The sequence below is a fragment of the Puma concolor genome, chromosome A2, assembly GCF_028749965.1.
Source record: "Puma concolor isolate L17-30 chromosome A2, mPumCon1.1.hap2, whole genome shotgun sequence".
In the NCBI taxonomy this organism is placed as follows: Eukaryota; Metazoa; Chordata; class Mammalia; order Carnivora; family Felidae; genus Puma; species Puma concolor.
This window is the reverse complement of record NC_141668.1, coordinates 36,526,066-36,549,576: the sequence shown is the minus strand read 5'-3', so window position 1 is coordinate 36,549,576 and position 23,511 is coordinate 36,526,066. Positions and strand designations below refer to the sequence as shown.

The 23,511-nt window shown below is 40.2% G+C and overlaps 2 protein-coding genes across 2 annotated transcripts in view; one reads left to right on the top strand and one right to left on the bottom strand.

The window, feature by feature from the left end:
• Nucleotides 1–2,291: 2,291 nt before the first annotated feature.
• Nucleotides 2,292–4,609, bottom strand: LOC147583099 (uncharacterized). The gene is made up of 3 exons (XM_086681866.1): nt 4,531–4,609; nt 3,750–4,385; nt 2,292–3,435 (listed from the first exon to the last, which is right to left on the bottom strand). Exons 1-3 carry the CDS (start codon nt 4,607–4,609, stop codon nt 3,212–3,214), a joined length of 939 nt encoding a protein of 312 aa, XP_086537992.1. The 3' UTR covers nt 2,292–3,211.
• Nucleotides 4,084–23,511, top strand: part of MDFIC (MyoD family inhibitor domain containing) — an 87,799-nt gene continuing 68,371 nt past the window's right edge. Inside the window, exons 1-3 of the mRNA XM_025929312.2 lie at nt 4,084–4,224; nt 4,507–4,692; nt 22,229–22,351. Of these exons, the coding sequence (XP_025785097.2) occupies nt 4,608–4,692; nt 22,229–22,351 (208 nt within the window). The 5' untranslated portion in view covers nt 4,084–4,224; nt 4,507–4,607. The remainder of the gene's footprint in view (nt 4,225–4,506; nt 4,693–22,228; nt 22,352–23,511) is intronic.

Sequence of the window (23,511 nt, the reverse complement as noted above, 5' to 3'; positions counted from 1 at the left end):
CATATCACTAGGCAGAAATGGGTATAAAACACATTGGGATTTTTTTAATATCTTTTTTAAAAGTTTTAATTATTTATTTTAAGAGAGAGTGAGAGAGCAAGAGCAGGGCAGGGGCAGATAGGGAGAGAAAGAGAATCCCAAGCAGGCTGTACACTGTCAGCACAGAGCCAGATGCAGGGATTGAACTCCTGAACCACAAGATCGTGACCTGATCTGAAATCAAGAGTCGGACTCTTAATAAACTGAGCCACGCAAGCATCCCACACATTGAGATTTAATGGTAGAGGGAGCCAGAGCATTTAATTGCCCAGGGAAAGTTTCGACCCATCCAGATTACTATAGTAGGAGACATGGCAAAATCTGGCTTAACAAAGGCCATCATGTGATACCCATGGGCATCTGGGGTTGTGGGTCAGTGGTGGTAGTAGTGACTAAATAGTGGTGGTCTCAAGCCAGGGAGATAACAGTATTATGATGACATTGGGAAGGGTGTGGAGAAAGGGAGTGGGGCCAGCGAGGACACCTTTGTATTGAGTTTCAGGGCATAGCTGTGTCTTAAGCCTTTTGTTTTTACGCTACATATTCCTCTTGGGCACTCAGAGCTCCTAGTCAGTGGAGAACCATCTATGTGCTTACGTTCCAAATCCCTATCCAGCAACCTTCTGGATGATTCCAGTTAGGTGTGTTGCAGGTACCTCAGAGGCTATATCATCTACGTGATCAATTCAGCAGCTTTCCCCAAACCTGCTTCTCCTAAATGTTTCCATCCATCTTTGTGGGTGGTATTACCAGCCTCCACCCAGATGCAGAAACCTGGAAGTCACCTTGGATTCCTCTCCTCCCCGCCTCTTGCCTCTATTTGGCTTCATTCCCCTGCCATCTTAGTGGACTCCCTAGCTCCAATCTCAGTGCCTCCAAGTTGTTTCATACATTATTCCAGAGTGATTTTTATAAATGGAAATTTGGATAATATAGCCTCCTTGTTCAACCCTGGTAAGGCCCCTGATTTTCTCTTCAGCGCCATCTTTCTTACTGCCAACCTTGTATTAGTTATCCCCTTACACTGAACTTCTTCAGTTCTTCAAGGATGCTTGGCTCCCTTCCATCCTCCAGGCCTCTTCCCACATGGCTCCTTCTACCTAGAGCAGTCTGTTCCTTTCCTTTTCACTTTCTTCTTCTGGTCTCAGCACAGACATAATTTTTTCCAGGACCTTTCCCTTGATTCCTAGACCAGACTACATCTCCCTGTTAGCTTATTTATTATCCTAGCATCCCAGAACTTGTCTTGCCTTGCCACTCAGCAACTGTTGTTGTAAGTGGTTGTGTATCCCTATTTACTCCTCGGCTGCGACTCCATAAGGGCAGTGGCCACATTGATCATCTTCACTGCCGCGTCCCCAGCACCCCCAACAGTGCCTTCCACCTCCAAACGTATTTGTTACGTGAAAGAAGAGGGCATGGAGTGCCACTCGTCAGGAACCAAGCTAAGCGATTAATCAGACTGAACAAATACAGCAAGGGATAGGGTAAGTGGGCAGCTTGGGGAACACTTAGGAGTCCACACTTAATTTCTGGCCTATCAGATGCCACCCTTACACCTTCCAGAGGGAAGACCTGAGTTTACCTAAAGAAGCAAGATAGCCTTGAAGATGGATAGATCTGAGTTCTAAATCCTAGCAGTGCAATCCTGGCAAGTTATTGGTAGAGCTGATCTAAGAACACAGAAAATTTATAAAGTGTATGTATGATAACTGATCTATATATTTTTAAAATGTTTATTTTAGAGGTAGAGAGGCAGAAAGAGGGAGACAGAATCCGAAGCAGGCCCCCGACTCCGAGCTATCAGCACAGAGCCCGATGCAGGGCTGGAACTCAAGAACCGTGAGATCTTGATCTGAGCCGAAGAGTGCTTAACCAACTGAGCCACCCACGAGCCCTGACACCTGGTATTTTGATGTGGCCCTTGTGATCTAGTCATCATGCCATGCTCAGTGTAATCCATCCAAATGCTTCTGCTGTATAATGCTCAGGTATTGACCCCCTGTCCTCATACCTGACATTATTCCAAATGCTATAGGAGACTTATGTTTTTCACTTATATTTTTATTTTATAATTATTTTTTTATAGTAAGCTTATTATCCCTCATGGGACCCTGTGAAGTGTTTCTCTTACCATTTTTATGAGGCAACAAAGGGATAGAGAGTTTGACTAAGTTGCCCAAAGTCACACAGCTGAGCAAGATACAGCATTTGACCATCCTGGTGATTCTATAACACAGGCTCCCATTTATTCCTAATATTTTTATTTGAATTTTATTCCTTCCTCATTAAAAAGTAAAATGTTTAAATTCAAGAAGTATTTATTGAATCCCTTACCATGTGTGCAACATTAAGCACTCCGTGTGAAATTAATAAATATTTTTTGTGCCTATGACTTTGTAGAAGAGTTGTAGAACGTCTTGATATTCATGGACTGTAACCTCTTTGTGAGGGGATTAGAAAAAGAAGTCAAGGAAATGTGCAAAAAAGGGATAACACAATCTTTCCGAGTGGCTACTTCCTACCCTGTTCCTTTGATTGCAGATAATGTTGTAGTAGACAGTGATGTTTCCTAAACGTTTATTCTCTAAAGGAACTGCAGTCATCCTCAGAATTGATCTGCTTCTATCAAGCAGATTCTAGAGTCCAGGCCCCTGTACAAGTTTTCAGCAAAGTGAAGGCACTTTTATGCACACTGTTTCTGAAATGTCTAAACTAAAGACAGAAGAAAAAAAATTAGGCATAGGTCATTAGGGAAAATGTCATTTGTTTTTTTGGGATGTAGAGTTTGACCTCACTGTCATCAGCAACTTCAAAGTCTGTGTTCTTCAGGTTTAACTGAAAGTAGGTTGGGTTGCACTGGCACTTTCAAGTTAAGAAATGGATTTTTTTTCAATCAGTTGAAATCAATTCCAGTGGGTTTTTTAAAGAAAGGAAATTCCTGGGATATTATTGATACACCTAGAAAGCTGCATCCAGTGTACATTTTCTTCAAGGTTGACAACATGACTGATTTCCTCTCTTGGCCCAGAGATTTAAAGCATGAGTTGGTTCTACCTTTCTAGAAATGAATTCTGCATTTTGCTTGCAATGAAAGAACAAAAGTTACCCGAATATATTATTAAAGTACTTTGTACCTGCAAATTGCTTCATACAAGTCATTCTAGGCTCATCAGGTTATGCTACAATCAGAACGCCTGATACTTAGTTGGCTTTTTACTTCGACCACAGGTTTATCTTGCCACCGAAGCCATTCACTGTGCAAGGCCTGGCTTGGGGCCCTGGGCCAGGTCGTCCTCTGGGATGTCAACCTTGTCTGCCTGGATGCCTCCAGTTGATTCAAGCAAGTGCAACTGGTTTTACTGATCCACGTTCCTGTTGGACCAGAATAAAGACCTGAAAAAGAGAATAAAGGTAACTTCAGAGGCATAGAGTTTAAACACTGAGCTAAGGTTCAGGGTTTCAAAACCACACTTTTACTATCCTATCAGGAAAGTTCGATAAATATTTATATTTTTTGTTTTGCATTGTCCCCCCTAAAAGTTTCTCCTTCACTCAGGGAGTTCCCAGATCTTCAGTGGGTCTGGGACAGAATTGGGAAGAAAGGCTGGGAGAAGAGGGAATGGGGTAAGTCTGGGCAGAAAAACGCCTAGGCAGCCAAGGACCAGCCAACTCCCTCCTTTCTCTCAGCCCCTAGAGAAACCCCTTACCCGGAGCCAGCCCGTTCCGGCTTTGGCCTCCTGACCCAGACAGTGCAGGGCGAGGGAGCCCACGTTGCACCGCCCCCAGCCTTGGGCGGCCCGCCAAGAGTTCGAGGCCTCCTGATCCGGATGTGATGAAAAAGAGCAACAGACGGAGAAGTGTTTCAGGAGTGGAGGAGTGGTGGCAGGGGGACAGAGAGCCAGAAGGGGAACAGGCCCCCTTCCTGGGGAGCTGGCCGGACTGAGCTGGCTGGAAAGAGAGGGCGGAGAGCACGGAGTCAGAAGAGCGGCCACTGGCGCAGTTGCAGCCACTGCAGTGTCTGGGCTGAGCCTGAGGGAGGCGGGGAGGGACGCGCAGGGGCGGCCGCCACTGCTGCCAGGCCACTGGGGTGAGATGCCGAAGCTGCTGGATCCTCGCTAACTTTGCCGGGCGGAAGAGGAGAAGGAGGAAGGGGCTTTGAGAGAGTTGGGGGGGGATGCCGAGGTAGGTGGTGGTCTCCCCGGCCAGAAGGAGGAGGGGTTTGGTCCCCTTCCCCGCGCTTCCAAATCTAGTCTCCCTTCCCCGCCCCCTTTCAGTGCCTCCCTCCCACTGCCCTCCCCCGCCCCCCAACTCCACCACTGTCAACGTGCGGGGTAGCAGTTTTCCTCCCGGGTTTCAAATCAAAACTTCTCTGGGGTGGGGTTTGGGGGAGGGAGGTGGAGGGGCAGGGAATGTCCTGCAGGGGTGGCGTGCTGGTCTCTGAAAACACTTTTTCCCCCCCAACAGAAGCAGTCAGTTCTCTGCACCCACCACCTAACAGCCCTTCGCGTCCGCCCCGGGGGCGGCGAGCTAGGCGGCAGCGCGGCGCGGGCTCGGTGGAGCGGCCCATGTCCGGCGCGGGCGAAGCCCTGGCTCCCGGGCCCCAGCGCGGGGCCGAGGCGGGCGGCGGCCGGCTGGGCGCCCCAGCCCAGGGTGAGTGCCTGCTCGCAAGTTGCGAGTCGCTTTGTCGTTGTTGCATTTTAAAATTTGTCCACACATTTACTGATTGAGGGAGGGGGGTGGAGGTTGGTGTGCAATGAGGACGGAGTCTCACCCCGTAGTTGTGAACTTTTGCACGGTTAGTGCTACTCAAGAAAGTTCTCCAGGACTCCAGCCCTAGATCAACAACCGGATAAGAGGGCGGGATCCGCTGGTCCTTCCACTCCCCCTTCCTTTGACTGCAGGGAAACTGGATGACATGATTGCTTCTTTCTTAAGCATATGCATTTTGGGGCCTAAGACTCCAATATGTGGGATCTGAAGCACTCTCGCCTGCTTCACTTCAGTTCTTGTGTCTTCCTCAGATCCAGGTCTGTTGCTGCTCTCTGAACAAGCTAAGCACTCTGGGCTCATCTTTGTTTCTTGTGAGCCACTCTGCAGCTCAGTTGATGATGTGGGGTTCTGTGACCAGTTCCTTTGGAATGGCTCACACATACGTTTCAATAACTGTTTTGTTTTGAAATCAGCATGCTTTAAAAAGGAACACTTGGCAAGAATGAATTAGCTCTTTTGTGTTTTTCCAAAGTGTAAACACAGGCAGCCTATAAAGAATATGATCTTGTTTCTGGGAGACTTCCCTAACAAGCTTATAAACAAGTCAGGCAATATCTTTGCTCTCTTGAAGGTAACATCCTTGAGGTTTTCAGGGAGCAAGGGCCTTACTCTTCTGATGCAGTTTCCTCTAACGGTGGCTCTGATTTAGAAAGTTCTGATATTGATATAGGCTAAATAATTTTCCAGGTCTTCAAAACCTACTTTATAGTCTTGATTTTAAGCATATCCGATAGCTTTTGTATTTCTTTGACAATAATGTAGTGAGCTTCTTGGGATTGGTGTTTTTTTTTGTTTGTTTTTGGTTTCTTTTTTTTTTTTTTTTTTTCTTTTTCCCCAAGCTGCAAAAATGGAAAGGAAGAAGTTAATGTTGAACTCAAAAGACGTGAAAGCAGAAAACATCCATGGCTAAATTAAAATGTTCTGGCATTCAGGGCTGTTAAATTGAATTATGTTTATCATTGCTTTTTGCTTCTAAACAGTGAGTCATTTTTTTCTAAACAGAAAATAGAGCAAATCAGAGAAGTAGAATGATAAACATGTTTTCCCAGAAGCAGCCCATGCTCTGCACATTGTATTGCCAACAGTCATTTTCCCGTTGTTAGGCATGCCCTTCATAGTCTTATCGACTCATTGATGTTTCACACTTGAGCTGTTAATCACTATTGTTAAACAATGCTTATGTCAAAATCCACATCAAACACACTACAAAAACAATTGATTTGGACATCGTGATATCTACAGTGTCCAACTTACTTTAATAATACGCATCGTTAGAGTCAGCTAGAACTTGCAGTGGTGTGTAATGTAATGCAATGCAATGCTGTAAAATATCACATGATTCTGATTTTAGGAAGTGAGCATCTAGAATGGTCTGAAGTGCAGTTGACTGCATACAGGATTACCAGTGTGGAAACTCTTGGGGTTATATTGTACCTGAAAATCGGCTTACCCTCAGCAACATAGTTATATACCGCCTTTTTATTAGTTTATCTTTGACTCACATCCTTTAAGCTTCAATTTAATTGTACGTGTAATATAAGGTAATGATTGTAATGATTTTTTAGGAAGAAAATCTTCAGATTCTTGCTAAAATATTATGTCTCATACAAGCAGATTTCATAAGGTATATTGAAAGAAAACAAATTTTGGAGTGAGTGGGTAGGGTAAAAGTTTGCAGATGCAGTCTTCCATAGGTAGTTTGGTCCTCTTGGTAAAGGTGTTAGTGAAGAAAGAAGCTTTGCTCACAGAGTGCCCTACTCTCCAGCTCTTGAGTTCTTTCCTCTGTCCTTGGATTCTTTATCATCTTTTCAGAAGAATACTTTAATAATTCTCTGGTCAGATGTGGCTGCTTAGTTAATTGAAACTTAATTTAAAATTTTTATATATTAAAATCTGTGAGAAAAATGGAGTGTTGTATGGCAATTAGCAGAAAATATCTTTTCATGAAGAGGAAATATAAGGTCAAGTCTTACCTTGTAGGCAAAGATAGATAGATGTCAAGATAAAACCTATGCATATATTACTATATCATGATGAGATATCCACACTGCTAACTAAGGGCATGCAATGTTAAAGTTAAAAGAAATTATAGGGGGGTCTCTAGTGAACTCCCCATCAAATCTAAAATCCCTTTCTCCGTTCTTCCAGATGGTTAGTTAGAAACCTACAGTGTAGCTGATTCTATGTAACGGCATTCAGGGTTAGGAAGGTTTCCTTATTAAGAGCATTGTTCTACCTCTTTAAAATTTCTGCTCTTTTCCTGTGATTCTGCAAGGGAAACTCTATTGGTTTGAAAGCATTAAAAACATTTTCTGTGTATTTTGAAAATTGTTGCAGAGCAAGGACATAAGCTCCTATGCTCCAGGCTGTAAGAGGGAACCAGGATGGGTGTGAGGAGCTTGTAAGCAGCAGGGATCGTGGGCCCTGGGACAGCCCATGGGCCAGGAGGTGGTGATGCTCAGCACCAGCTCATTGTTGCCATTTGGGCTAATATCTTCCAGTATTTCAAGAGACACTGGAAATACAGATTTTTATGTATCATCTCTCCCTTTTTAAAAGTTGGCAATTGATTAAATACAATTTTGCCCCGGCCAACAAAACAACTACGCTTTCAGGCTGGATATGGCCTCTAGGCAGCTGATCTGTTATCTCTGTTCTAGAAATTAGAATGTAAACATGTGTTTATAACTGTTTCCCTATTTATGACTAACTTCTGAAAGATTGGTTTGATTTGCTGTCCCATGCAAAGTCCCTGTATGAAGGTCTTGATAGATGAAGGATAATTTGGGCCAAACTTAATTTTGTTTTAAGAGAGAATGGATCTTGTATACGTGATTCATCTAATTGTCACTTTTTTTTTCATTCTTGGATTAAACATCTTAAAATTCATTGTGTTATCACTGAAAATGTAGGTACTTAATTTTTTGCGCAAAAGTTACTAGAATCCATGTACTCGGAAGAGCTTTTTAATTAAGTACTTCATTCATACATTTGCAACCTGGGACTATGAGGACTTATAAAAATAACTTAGTCCAAATGGATCACTTCAAAAAAATTTTTTTAACATTTATTCATTTTTTGAGAGACAGAGACAGTGCAAGTGGGGGAAGGACCGAGGGAGAGGGAGACAGAATCTGAAGCAGGCTCCAGGCTCTGAGCTGTCAGCACAGAGCCTGGTGTGGAGCTCGAACCCAGGAACAATGAGATCGTGACCTGAGCCAAAGTCAGATGCTTAACCGATGGAGCCACCCAGGTGCCCCCAACTGGCTCACTTTTTAGAAAGGTTGTCCAAAGTATTCAGGTGACTTGGCCAAGGTCTCATGCAGTCCGTAGAAATCAGGGTAGAACCACAAACTGGGGAATATATGTCATTGTGATAAATGTGGTTGAAGTAAAGAATGAATATAAATCTTTCCTACGGATGGATGAATCGAAGATAATAGGCTTTGGATACTGTGAATCACTTGAGCCTGTTCCAGTCCCTGCATCTTCCCCCTCCCCCCGCCATTCCCTGCATTTGCCAAGACTTCGATTGTTGGACTGTGAGTGCTGGAATATACTTTAATGTGATAATGTGTGATTTAATGCACTCTTCTCTCTTGGGAGAGTCCTCTGAGACTATTAGGCAGACTTTTCATAGCAGGATGCAAAATGCCAGTGAAGTTAATTAAAAATAATTTAAAATAGAAGCTAGGGAGAAAATCTTCGAGTTGAAATTACATAAGAAGAGCTTTGACTTAGAAGCTTAGCTAAGTTGTCAGGAGTTTATAGTGGCTAATCAGATTTCCTTTATGGGAAGCCTGTTTATTTCAGTTTATACAATGTATGCTTGTAACACCCATATTCTTAGACACGTATCATATTGTTTTATCCTTCTGATTAAGGATGGAATTTCTCAAAGTGGATCCTCTTTGGATAGCTTCTCTCTCTGGTTCCAGTCCGGGGAGATTGTGCCCTCCAGGAGACATTTGGCAACATCTGGAGACATGTTTGGTAGACATACAGGGAGTGGAGTGGGTCCTTCTAGGATCTAGTGGGTAGAAGCCAGGGGTAATGCTAAATATCTTACAATGCATGGGACCAAACAGCCCCTCACAACACAGAATTATCTGGCTGAGAACGTAAGTTGCATTGAGATACTACCCTAATATTTCAAGGCTACTGGCATTTTTGGTCCCACTCTGGACTTTTAGAATCAGAATCTCTGGATATGGAAGGGTCAAGAAGCTGTATTGTTAACAGTCTCCAGGTGCTCTTTATCTCTAGTTGAAAATAATTGTTATATAGGCTTTTGTCTGCAGAAAGATATATTGATAGGTTTCTAGTAAGTCTCTCATTTTTAGAAAGGCCTCAGAAAGCTTTAAAAACAGTCTCTCTTTCAAGTTCCAAATTTTAAATCCTATCACTCTGTGTATCTTCTACATTACTACTCATCAGCATGTTTATCACATACCCCAATTAATAAAAATAATCCTGAGTGTATTCTTCCTCAAAGAACTTTCTAACATTTTGTGGACTGTAACACAAATGTATTGTGAACTTTAAAAAGGAAATACAGAGATGAAAATTGTAAGTGGATGAGATAAAAATAAGTGAAATAGGTATTTTAGTACTTTCTTCTACCAGCTCAGTAGATATTCGTGTCCTGCCACCCTACACTTCTCTTTGGAGATCCCAGCATTATGTAATAATAAGGAAAAGAGTGCATAATTTGCACATGGGTTGTGTTCATTTGTAAGTTGGAGTTTTGGAGTGTAAAGAGTGAGGTAAAGTTGTAAAGATAAACTGAAGTAATTTTGAGGATGGCTCTAATTCTCCCCTAAGGCGTTTGTATATCCTTTTTTGTAGGCAGTGGTGAGCCATTGAAAGTTCTTGAGAAGGGGAAGGACAGGACCAAATTGGTGTTTTTTAGGAGAATAAATCTGGTAGCAGTGTAAAGGATGATGTTGGTACGAGGGGCAAGAGTGAAGGCAGTGATTATCCGGGAAGCTATGACAGGCACTTGACAAAAAGGACATAGGGCAGCCCCACTAGGAATTTGATCGAGGAAATGGGTTTAAGAACAATAGGAAAAGTAGGATAGAGTTCTTCCTAGCTGTGAGAGCCCCTTGAGGGCCTTAAGTTTTACTTACTCAGCTGTGAATCTCCTAAAGCATAGTGTCCAAATTTTGTTGTATCCAATTGATATGGTTCAGCGACGTATTTTATACGGGAGGTAGTGTGAAGGTAGAAATTCAAGGTAATCCAGGGGTTTGACTTTTTAGCCTGAGTGGAAACATGGGAGTAGCTGTTGAGTCTTCTTTGGATCATCTTGGTTCCTGGAGCTTATCCCTTGCCACGATAAGCCAGTAAGCCACCAAGAACTAGAACTTGTAAGTAGGAGAGTGGTGAGGGTCAAGCTCACAGGGTCAGAGTTCACCACCAGATAGTTGATGGCTGGACACAAGAGTGAGGGAAAGGACTGAGGAGAAGCTTTGGGGGCATGGCCACACTTGAGGAAGGAGAAGGAAAAGAATACAGAAAGAGAGTCCATAAGGATTAGTCACAGAAGCCTTAGAGGTTTAGTGGTCATGGAAGATGAAAAAAGTTGTGATTTGTTAAGGGAGAAACCAGGTGTAGAGAGGATTTCACTTGGGTGGATTTTGAGCTTGCTCACCACGTGCTAATGGAAAGAAATCCAGGGGAGAGAGGGAGATGGAAGTTGAAAGGGTATGGGGTACAGTGGTGGTGTGGTGGGTGTGTGTAATTGAAAGTAAAATTCCAGGACAGAATTGGACAGAGACCAGTCATAGGAAAGTAGACCACGTTCCCTTTACAGATGGGCATGGGAGAAAATAATAAATGATAATCTAGACACGGTCTGATGAGAAAGAGAGATCTTGGAAGGCCTAGATCTTCTTAGCAAAGTAGATGGTAACATTTGCTGAGAGCAAGAGTGGGGGCGGTTAGGATGAGTCAAGAAATTCGAGATGTGTGGAAAAGATTTCAAAGAATGAAGTATTCAAGAGGGATTCAACCTGGGGCAAACAAAAGGGCTGCTCTGTAGCGCTGAGGGCTTAACTGAGAATGAATGGCATGAATTTTTAGTGGACACGGTCAGCATGGTTGATTGCCTTTCTCAGCAAGGAGCATGTGGGAGCTTGGGAATAGAGCTGATAGAATGAGTTTTTGGAATTAGCATAGGGTTGGAGGTTGGCAGGGTAGAAGCAGTGGGGGACAAAGGAGGAGGATTACCCATGTGTGAGAAGAGTGTGTTTGTTCTAATGAATCTTGTGTTCTAGGGTGTATGGGGAGCCAGAGAACCCAGCAGTGTAATTGGCAGGTAAGGTTTCTGGCCAGCAAGAACCATGCCTGTTGGCCTTGTTTGGTCAGTTAACATGTAAGGATTTATACGTTTATACATTTATACATATATATATATATATATATATGTATTTGAGTGACCTTTATAGGGCTAGTTGGGGGGGAAACTGGAATTTTTGGGTGTGTAAGAGCCTTTCCTGTTTCTTTGAACCTTATTTCCTGGATCTTGTTGAGGTGATATCATGGAAAATTCTAATAGCTGTGTGCAATTATTTTAGTATCATTATATTCTTATAATAATAAAAGATTTGGGGAAAATAAGGAAACCTAAATTGACATAATCTGAAGTTAAGCCATTTGCAAATGGAAAATTAGAACGATACAACAACCAACAAAGGAGAGAAATGATTCAACCAAATAAATGGTCTTTCTGAGGTAACATGATTATTCTACCCTATATAAAGTTAGGGGATGTGATTTTTATGTTTCTTTTTCTAAGAGTCTTTCTTCAGTTTTTACTAAGGAAAGATTGATCCTGCACTGTCTAGATGCTAGATGTTTGGATAGTTGGATGTTGGTGATTGGAGCAGATGAAGGACGCCGTGGTTCCTCCCATTGTCTTAATCATACATGTATTTGTGCACCAGTGTTTTGGATGCTTCTCTCTCTTTTCCTTATCTCTGTGTCTGTGTCTCTTTTTCCCTTTCCTCCTCTCCTTTTGCCATTGACACTTTCCTGAAGTTACTTAAACTTTTCGTATCTGCTTTCACATTCACATACATCTTCTCCAGAAGGAAAGCTTTTAACCTTGAGTTTGAAAGCCAGTTATGTTTTAAAAAGATTCTAATTTAATCAGTTAGGGTTCACTAAGTAGGAGCTATGAACAGAGTTATTTTAACATTAATTTCGTTTGTGGTTTCTACTTGCAGTCCACTTCTGTTTTCAGATTCACACCCACATGATCTGAAGTAAGATGATTCATATGCATGTGCTTTTATGCCTGATTTTTTTTTTTTTTTACTAGTTTCAGGAGTAGAGTCTGAAGTTAATTTTCCTGCCAGCACATAGATTTCATTATTGATACGTTTGAAGAGAAACCATGTCAACAAATCGTTTTTGTGTGCCTACTGCGTGCGAAGTCTTGTGCAGATTAAGAATCTGTAATGCGTAGTTTGCCCACAAGGAATTTGTAAAGTTAATTCCTTGTCTAAATATCAATTCAAGATTACAACAAGAAGCAGGTGACAGATTAGTTTATGGCCAGTTGCCAGCTGACTGGTGCAGTTCTGGAGCATACAAATTCAGAGGTTGAATGAGAAACCCAGAGTGGCAAGAAGTCTGTTCCTTCTGGGTTGGGCTGCTAGTGATCCCATCTGAAGAAGACATAGTTTGCAGGTCTTTTGGTTTGAATTATGCAGAATTGAGCACCAAAAATAAAGCAATTTGTGGTTGAGTAGGTGACAGACTCTCTGAAGGCAGATGGAACACACAAAGGAACCAGCCTCTTCTCTAGGATCAGGTCCTCCTACTCTTTTCCCTGGATCAGCCCTTGATCTCCTGGGCTCTATGAACATGGACCTACTCTGTTGTTTGTTTTTCCATCGCTCATGCAGCTTGCATTTTCTGAGGGGTATTACTCTTTATTTCTCACTGAAATACAAGATGAAATTTTGGAGCATGGGAAAGGTGTAGGAGCTTCCATTAAAATATGTACAACATGACAATATACCGATTTGTCATCACTATGCAAAATGGATTTTTACTTGAGCTAAGGAGTAACATATTCAGTCTTTGTGTTGAAATAATTTCAAGAAAAAGGTGGCATTGGTAGTGGGCATAGGAAAATATACATTTGAGAGAGATTGGGAAGTTATAATTAGCTGGATCTCATAGTTGACTCTGTTAGGGCGGAGAAAATAGAGAATTGAAAGATGATTCTGTGAACACCGCTGACCAAGATATAGACTATAGTTGGAGAAACAGGGCCAGAAGAGAAGTGGTGATGAATTCCTAAAATTTTAGGAAATGTTGAGTTTGAGTTGCCAAAGATATATTCATGTAGAGGTGAGACTTCAAATCTGTAGGTCAGGACAGGGAGCAAGTCTAGAGGAATGGATTTACAAGTTCTCCTCCTGGAGGCCATCAGCCATTTGTGAGATTACAAAGATTGTGGGGCCAGAATGGGTTTGTTGTCTTAGAGGAGAATCCAAAGAAAGCAATGTCTCAAAGAAATGATCCTGAAGGCAAGAAGCCACGTCACTTTTGGACTGAAGTCCAAAAAAATAAATGGCAATATGGTTCTGCTTCTCTTATCATTATCTTATTTGTGTTTTCACTACTATGTGAAATGCTCTTCTCCATCCTCTCTCACTTATATCAGGAGTGGCCTCAAATCATAGCTTTGAAAAAGGCTTTACAGATGAAACAACCCCCTTTGGTTCACTTTTGATTTCCATTGGCCTTCATTCTTGTAACAGTGCCAAATTAAGGTTCATCCCCACCCGATATAACTGAGAAGTAACAGAAAAGTTTTCGAATTGTGGCACTTACAGCAGTGATCATGACAAAAGACTGAAGATGGGTGTGTGACATCATTTTTAAAAAAGAGGAAGATGTCAGAGTCCTCAATTCCTTTTTGTAATGGGCTTAGTCAATTGCTAAGTAAGAAAACTGCTGCAGATATGGCCTCTCTGGATTTCCACAGTAAGACAAACTGTTTGATGATGGCTTTCTAGACAAGATGAAGAAGACTATCCTGTCTATAAGGGTGAACAGAATGTTAAAAAAGGTCCCGAAAAATGATTGAAGGAATTGAGGGTGTTTAGCACGGAGAAAATAGACACAAGGGCATGAGATATTTTCTAATATGAGACGGTCACAGAGGGAACGTGAGACTTTGATTGCAAAGAGCAAAATATGATGAATCAGCGAAAAATGTAAGGAAGTAGATTTTAGCCAATTGTGAGGAAAGCCTGTGAATGATTAAAACAGTCCCAAACTGGAGTCATGGTGTGCTGAGGCTATTTCCCTGCCCCAGAAGTAGTCATGCCTATACTCCTTGGCTTGTTCTTGGGGATATTGGATGGTGAAGGTATTCATCTGAATTCAAGTTAGCAGGTTGGGCTGAGACCTCTAAAAGCTCATCTAACTCCAAATTCCATTAGCCTGTGAGTGTTTGGTTTTAGCATGAGTATACTTGGTTGAAAGAACACAAATGAGCATATATTTGAAGTGGAAGGAGTTTACTATGCCTCAGGGTAGGTCATCCTGAAAATATATTTTTAGGAGAAAGAACTGTAGGTTTGGATGTCAAAGGGCAGGAGATAAAGATGACCGAGGTAATGTGCCCTGGTTGCCAGTATCAGCTTTCTGTCATCTAACCTCTCCCTACTCCTTCTGCCATTTATTTAGAACCCAGATTTATTGAGATATTATTATATTTTGTACCTATTCATTTGCATGGTTCTATTCAATTGTATATTTATCTAACTTTGGAATTGTTTTCCGCTTTGCTGTGTGTATAACCCACTCTACCTACCCCCAAATTTTAAACCAGTGGAGTCAATGTCATTTTTATCACTCTTGAATATAAATGCACCCTAAGCTTTTAAATGCATACAGAGCCCTTTGAATGAATGCACACTAGATTTTGCTCAGTCTTATTTTTCAAAATATTGATAACAGTGAATTGATTAAATTAAATTGATTCAGGCATTTAGTTCTATAAACACTTATAATGATTTGTGCTTATATAATAATTCTTGTATTTACAAAATTATGAAATTTTATGCATATGCTCATTCATCTGTTAAAATACTTTGGTTATCTTAACTTTTTTTGGACAATGAGATTTTAATCCAATTTATTTTTTGTTCTTTAACATTTTTGAGAGAGCACACGTGTGTGTGTGTGTGTGTGTGTGTGTGTGTGTGTGTGTGTGTGTGTGCAAGCAAGGGAGGGACAGAGGGAGAGAGAGAATCCTAAACATGCTCTGTGCTGTCAGTGCAGAGCCCACTGTGGGGCTCAATCTCATGACTGTGAGATGATGACCTGAGCTGAGATCAGGAGTTCAACTGACTGACATTCAACTGACTGAGCCACCCAGGTGCCCCGATTTTAACCCATTTTAGAGCATTAGGCAAAGCAGGTTGGTTTTGCAATGTTTCTTGAAGGTCATTAGGCTTGAGGGTTTTGTTTGTTTGTGTTATTTTGATGAGTGAAGAAGTAAAATTCCAGAACCTTGGGTCTTCCTGGAAACTGCTTTATCTTTGATTTTTAAAGGTTACATATGGGAAGCATTTGTAGATTTCCACATTGTTCTGAGCCTGTGGGAAAAAACAGACCCAGATTTTTTACTTTGCCCAGAGATTTTAGTCTTGGATTACTTGAGATTTCATAAACCGGAACACACATAGACCATCTGAAATGATGCTGATATTTTAAAGGAAGAGTAAGAATTGTTTAAAACAATTGCTTTGTTTTCAGAAAAAGGAGGTATGAATATAGATTGCACAGCAGTAAGAATATCCATAATATATAGATTATAAATAATCTGACATAGATTATTATCAGATATTAAATTAAATTGGATGAGATCTAACATGCAAAAGTCCCCAAATTTAAGTACAAAGAATGGTACTTGTATTCCTTTTATATATGAATATATGTGTGTTTTACACTAAGTTTTTGAGGTTTTGTAAAGATTTCTGCCAAGCACCATCATTTATATTAGTCTTCCATGAAGTAAGCAAATAAAGTATGGTTAACAAGTAGAAAATATATTTGATGGTTGGTTTGTACATTTACATATACCTCTGCCTAGTTCAGTAGAATATTTTGAGGTGGCTTATAAGAGTACATTTTAAAAGAATATTAAAACCTAATAATGGAAAATACAGGTACCTAGGAGATGCAAACATGAGGAAAAATCAAAATGTATATAGAGACCGGTCAGACTCACTCAATTTTGTTTGTAAATTTAGGTCAAAAAGAAAACTTTTTCTTTAATACGATGTTCCTTGTGCATCAGGAAAAATGTATAGCTTCTCAGAGAAAGCAATAGTTTTCCTCATACTAAGTCTGGAAATAGATTTCTTGCCTGCTTTTTCACATAGGGATTACTGACTAGATAGTTCCTTCAACATCTTCCATATGATAGCTTTATATCAGGGTTTTAAAAGATGCTTATTGTAATAACAGTTAATGAAATAATAATAGCAAATGTGGATGAGCCCTTACTATATAACAGAAACTCTGCTTTCCAGGCATGATTCCGTTTATTTCCACAGCCAGTTTATGAGATAGATACTATTGCTATTCCTATTTTAAAGATTAAACATGTGACAGTTAATTTGCCCAGGATCCATAGCATTCGTGGTTGACCCAGGCACCCTGATTTGAGATCCTGTGCCGTTAACCACTTCCAGCGCAAAGTACAATTTAGAGATGGTCTTTCTGTCCCAGAGAACCAAAGAGAGTCTTTGTTCATCAGGAAGGATTCAGATATCTGCACTTGTACATGACAGGATTATCTCCATTTCTTGGAAAACCCTGGCACGTACAGAACTCTGTGTTTAAAAGCTCATTAGTAATTTTCACAAACTAATCATCCTCATGCAGCATGGCTAGATTCTTTTACTATTGTGTGCTAAAAGCATTTAACTCTTGAGATGGAATATTTGCTTGATTACAAACTGATGGAAAGACTATCCCTTTTCAGTGGTTGACACTGTTATCTTTTAGAAAGCCTTAAGTTTACTATGTCTGCCTTCAATGGGCAGAACTGAGACTAGTTATAAATTACCTGATAGCAAATTTGTGTTCAAAATAAAGAACAACTTACTACTAGACCTAACTGACCAGGAATAGGGTTGTTTCCTTGTGTGAGGGATCATTCCTTGGAGGTTTGAAGGGCTGAGTGGTGTGGTGGGTCTTTCTACACTTGGTACCGTATCAAATGAGCTGCAAGATGCTTTCCACTTCTGGCTTTTCTCCTATTTTCGCCTAAATGTCTGTCTCTGACTCTCATTCTGCATTCTCATCAGTAAAATGAAGCCAACGTGCTCTTACGATATCGTTGATGGTTCCGAAGATCAAATAAATATTAAAGCCCTTTGAAAATTGCTAATACTGTAATTGCAAAAGTTAATTAATTTACTCTTTCAACGAAAGGAAGTGTTTTGTTTTTAAAAACTTGTTTAACAACCATATACCAGCTAAGTGGGTGTTCTGTGGCATAGAACATAATATAATGTTGTACGTATATTATTATCCAATTTACTTATATGTAATGCTTTTAGATTTTTCTTTTGTTAATCACCATTCAACTGGGTTATTCCCTAACTCTCAGAGGTCAGTAAAATTCTCATTCTCAAGGTTTCAAATTTGGACAATGTCAACTAGGTAAAATATTATAGAATTTTAAATGAAATGGAAATTCTGTTTACCTGGATCTCATTCTTCTTCAGCAGGAACGATTGAGATTGGAGAGAGATTACTTTTCACCATTCATACCCTTGTTTAGAAAAATAACAAAAAAATAAAGAGTATTGATCCTGTGAGAGAGTCATTTCCGAGTAGGACATATTGTATTTAAATCGATCATTTAGAATTCTTACTATTTTCTTTTGATTCTTTTGCTTAATTCGTGCTTGTTATTTTCTTTGAGAATTAACTCAAATCCAATGCCTTACAAAGGTTTTTCTTTGATTTCCTCCACTCTATTCTGAACCCTTCAACGTGTATATGAAGTTTTGGCTCCGTTGTTTAGACTGTTTGCAAAGTCAGATTTACAGAATTGTGGAGACAAAAAAGGGCTCTGCCATCATCCAGCTCAATGCCCTCACTTCTGTTTGAAGAAAATGAGACCCAGACCCAGCCACATAGCTGGTCAGTTTTTGAGTCAGAATTACAACCCAGTGCAGTTTCCATTACCTTCTGTTTGGTAATTGCTTGATTGCTTTGTGTGTATGTTTGGTCTCTCAAGCTAGAGGATTTGTTTTGTCAGAGACCAAGGTGACTTTATTTTCCTCCCTCAGCCAAAGATTTCTTCCGTACTTCTGTGATTCCTGGGAGGCTAGCCTTATGGAAGCAGATGCCAGTAGTATGCAGCTGTCCTCTGGTCTAGTGCTGTTTTTAAAGTGTCTTCAAGTGTATTTTAATTTCTAAAACAATGCTTATGTACTCGTCTATTAGTAGAGCTTGTTAATGTCCTATATAACTCACGATTTGTATTTTCATAGTTGTCCTGACCTGGAGACCAAACTGAATACCTCTGTATTAGTGATTAGGTAAAATGGTATTTTCTGATTACTTGGAATACGGTGACGAGGTGATGTGAAGTGAGGTCTGTATTGCAGTATTGAATAGGCTTTTTCTAAGTGTTCTCGAAATCGTGTAGTACAGAAGAGCTTGCTTAGAACAGTGTCCCTCAAACCTGGCCATATATGATGATGACATCCCTCCCCCCATCCTACCCCATACCACCTGAATTGGAACCTGTGCCTCTTTATGTTTAAGGGGCTCAACAGTGAAGACCCACTAGCGTAGAAGAACAGCATTATTGAGATGACCACGGTCCCCTTTTAAGAGAAAACTGTTAAGTTAGAGAGCAGTGCTGCTTGGTTGTATACGCAGAATTCTCACAGAAAGGTACGGGCTGAGCTCATGCATCACGAAGTTACTTGATTGCCTAGGGGATGTGCCTTTTGGGACCATATACTAGTTTAACAGCATCTACAAACCTTCATAAACCCAGGAAGGAATTGATTAAACCAGGACTGTCGCCCTGCTTCTGCAGTTCAGAAGTGACACACACACAGTAAACCTCCATTGAAAACAGAAATCTATTAGAAATTGCCTGTTTGTCATCTTACTGAGTAGTGGCTGACCCAAAGTACTGAAAGTTGTAGTAAGGTTGGTTCTGCGGCTGGGCATTATGATTCCCACCTTACTGTTGTCTATCAATTAAGTCTTAGTCTGCCTCCAGGCGTTTCTCCAGTGTTAGATGTAACGGCGCCCCATTTATGAGACCGTTATATAGGTATTCCATTAAATATTACAAACATGCCAATAAAATAATATACACATGTTAAAAAGTTATAGAACATTCAAATGGTCACAGAAATTTAATTTTTAAAAGTGGAGAATTGGCAAAAGTCAACTGAATTTTTATGCTTAGAACCTTTTCTGAGCCTTGTTTTGGGCTGGGTGCTGTGTGGGTCATAGCAAAAAGCTGAGGCCAACTTTTGGGCTAAGACATTTACTTTTCAACTGAGGCAAAGTTGGATAGACTGATGATTATGATTTGATAGTAATTACATTTTGTTTCTTATTTCTTGAATATAAAGGGACAAAGAATGATAATTTTTCTTTTTTAACTTGAGAAGGACTCTAACTCTAGAATTTCACAGATAAGGAAACTTAAAAAAAAATAAGTGATAAACTGTTCCTTAATAAATACTTAAAGCAGAAGAACTTTATTTTCCTCTTAGTGGTGGGTCACTAGTAAATCAGCGTGTATACGGACCACATGACATTTTCATTTATTCAGTGGAGAGTTTAGAGGGCCTGTGTTGAGCACTTGAATATTGGACATGATTCAAATGTGAGTCAAGTGTGTCTAGAGGCTTTATTCATACCTATTTTCTTTTAGTCAGCAATGCTTCATAATGCCCTGGTTTCATGAATTAATTTTAATGGAATTAAACTTGAACAGCTCAAAATTATATAATTAATTTCATTCAGCTTCAATTAAAGTTGCTAATTGAATCAAGCCTACTAGCATGACACCTGGCGGCAGTTAGCTTCATAACAGTAGCAGCAAGTGTGTGGGACTCTGCTGATGAGCTAGTTTGTGTATACTAGTGACTTTTTATAAAAAGCTCTTCTGTTGATAATCTCAGAAAGGCCTTGAGTTGACTGTAACAGTGGAAAGATTTCTGGAGTTGTTTAAAAAAGTAAAGATTTTAATTGAAACGAACACCTCTCAGGAAGATTACATTTTCTCTAGGATAATGCTGAGTAAATGTTACATAAATCTTCTAGAACATATTGGTTTAGCATGCTTCTGATTTATATTTTACTGCTATCTGAATATGGTTTTGCTTTCTGAAAATACTTAGCATTGAAGACCTTGCTTTTTTTCAGAGATTTTTAGCCTCTGGACTTAGTCCTAAGCGGTGTCCATCTATTTTCATGTGTTGAAATGTGTTGCATGGCAGAACTTTTCAATTGTTGTGAAATCCCCATGGTACATGAGAAACTTTTGCATGTGCAGAAAATTTTTCCTTCCACTGGAAATGTTAACAGAGTTGACTAACAACTTCTGTTTGAATCTCTTTCCTTTCCTTGCTTCCATGGCTTGACATCATCCAGTTTCTCGTCCTTCTCTGACTCCTGTCTGATTGTACAGACCCCTCTTGGTACTCTTATTTTAATGTGCTCACTCTTTTGATGGGCCCATTCATTTAAATGGCTTTAGCAGTCAAGTTTAGGAAGATCACTTTTCCCAGCTATAACTTTATTTATGATTTGCACTTTCAAATGTGCAACCTAAAGTCCTCCTCTACTAAACTGTAAAGTTCATGAAGGCCTGAGCTGTGTCTCAGAATTCATTGAGCCTTCATTGCCTGACACGATGCCTAAAACATCTACGTACAAATAGATATTTCTAACTAATAAATTGTTCTCCTCCTCTCCAGGTTTTCCCCTTCAAATCCTTGACCAAGAGAGCTCCATCATCTCCAATCCCATCTTCCCTGATCATCTGTGCAAATCTCTAGTTATGTTCTCACATCTACCCCCTTTCCCATCTTGTTGTTCAGTAGATTAAGCTCTGATTAAACTGGACTATTCTAAGCCTCTCTTATACTCTGTTCTCCCTCTTAGATACATCCATACTCCAGTGATTGTCAAGGATGTAAGTGCAGTAAAATTACCTAAGTGCCCTATCCCTAAATTGAAATAGAATCTTTAGTGGTGGGTCCAGGAATCTGCTTTTTAAAAAGCCCCCCAAGTGAGTTAAAATGCAGACGGGATTGAGACACTGCTGTGCACAAATGAATTAATCTTCCTAATGCACAGCTCTGATAAAGCAATTCATAAAGCTTCAATGGCTACTTTGACTTACTTATCTTGCCTTGAAATTCTGTCTAGATTTCTCACCTTCACATTCAGATACCCATGCAGTGTCCCTAATCAAACCTTTATAGTCTTATCTCCTAATGTCCCCCTTAAAGTATTTCACACTCCAGAGAGTTGGAACCTTTGCTGGAGTTTATGCTTGTGGAGTTTGGCCAGGCCATGCTTCCACCTGGAATGACCTTTCTCCCATCTCTGTTTGCAGAATTCCTGCTAGTGTTTTGAAGACTATCCAACACGCACCTTTCTCTGGGGTGCTTTTCTTGAGGTCTGAATCTTGATGACTTTGTTTTTCTTCCTTTGAACCTCTTTATTGCTCTGGACCTCTTCTAACATGGATTTTACCTTGTGTTGTAGTTAGCTTTTTGTTTGAGTTGTTATGTTCCTGATCAGATGTTACTTTTCCTTACTGGCTTTCCCCCTAAGAGCCCATAAACCCCTGTATAAATCTCCCATCCTAAACATCTCCCTTTGTGAGAATACGTAACACAGCCCTTGCCTCTTTCCCAAGTTTCTGCAGAGAGAACTCTGCTTGTTTCTGTACCTTCTCACTTCTCAGTTGCTCCCACTGAGCTTCAGCCTGATTTTTAATCCCCACCGTTCATTGGGATCTCTTCTCCTTTGTTGCTTTCTCTGCTGCACCTGCCCTCTGCATGTGTGGACTCACTTTCATCTTTTATGTGACCTTTCCACATTTCGCTGTCATGGCACACCACTTGTGTTATGATGACTTATTTACGGTAACAGGTTAGTTTTACTGTAAACACGTTTGTTTCTTCGATGCTTGTCACATAGTAGGTGCTCAATAAATCTGTTACTGCTCCAATACCTATGCGACAGTCAATAGAAGTACTGCTGCCATTTCCTTAAATTATGGCAGACTTGGAAGCATTTGGAAAAAAACACCATAAACTGAAAAAAATAGAGAACAATATGTAACATTTAATGGTAATAGATCTTTTGTTTTATTTAGAAAAATGTGATAAAGAAAATACTGAGAGAAATATAACTCAAGCTGCCGATAGCTGCTTCGCACATGGAATGATGCAAGACCAGTCCATTTGGGGAAATTGTTCAGATGACGAACTCATCCGAAGTAAGTATTTTAAGAGAAAATCAGAGTGATTTGGGTATATGCCTATGATAATAGGCTTTTAGTTAATTGTCCCATATAATTTTCCTGGAAATCTATAAACCGACAGAGTTTATCTGAAAGTATGTTCATGAGTATTTTAAAAAACAGAGCTAAAACTAGAATATAGGTAATCCTGTTTGTCCATTTTCATCCTTTGTTTTTTTTTTTCTTAGAAAAGGAAGAATTGACCTGTAAACGTTGGATTTTATTCTCATAGAGCTAGAGATAAAACTTAATTCCTTCTTGAGCAGTGACTGAGAAGTAGTCAGACAATTCTAAATGGACTGTGAAACTAAAAAGATAATGAAAGAACAAAAGGGCAATGCACAGTATTTTGGTAATGCCATTCTGGTCTCTGTTCTTGTAGCCAAATGACTCCAAATGTTTTTTTTTTTTTTACAATTCCCATCATTGGCCTTACTTGGCTTTTCTTTTTCTTCTCTTCCTCTCCCTGAACTTGCTCTGTAGACTGTATACAAAAGCTGTGGTTTATTTCCATTTGACGGTGGGAATCCCCGGAAACACCAGTATCTTTTGGGTACTATGTATGTAGAATACTCATGATGTGTCAGGTTCTCCTAAGACCTGAGGCTTTCCCCCACCCCCACCCCGGTAGGTTCAAAATGAATTTGCTATATAATGAAATATTCTTTGTAGCAAACAGGTAAGTATAAAGAATATTGTTATGCTATTTGGTGATAGAAAAAAATACTGTCAATTGCATGAAATAGTTTCTTTGTTGAGATGATGATGATTCAGCCTGTATGATGGGACACTGGCACTCTGGGAGCAACTGTCTAGTTGTTTTACTAATATGCCCTGAAGAAATGCAGAGACAGGGCGCTTTGTGCCCCCGCCCCAACCCTGGGAAAATGGACAGATGAATGCATACACAAAAGATAAAGTCCGAAGACAGCAACGCCACTCCTGCCTGAAAAATAGCCGGTGAGAATTTCCAAATATTTGCGGGTGACCTTGGACTCTGAATTCTGATTTACAAATTTCAGAAACTGTATTTTCGTTCTCATCCTGGTCACGCTTTTCTAACTAAGGCAAAGGCGACTTTGTTGGGTCCAGAGAAAAATCTGATGTCTGGATTTGCCAAAACGGAATGTTTTATG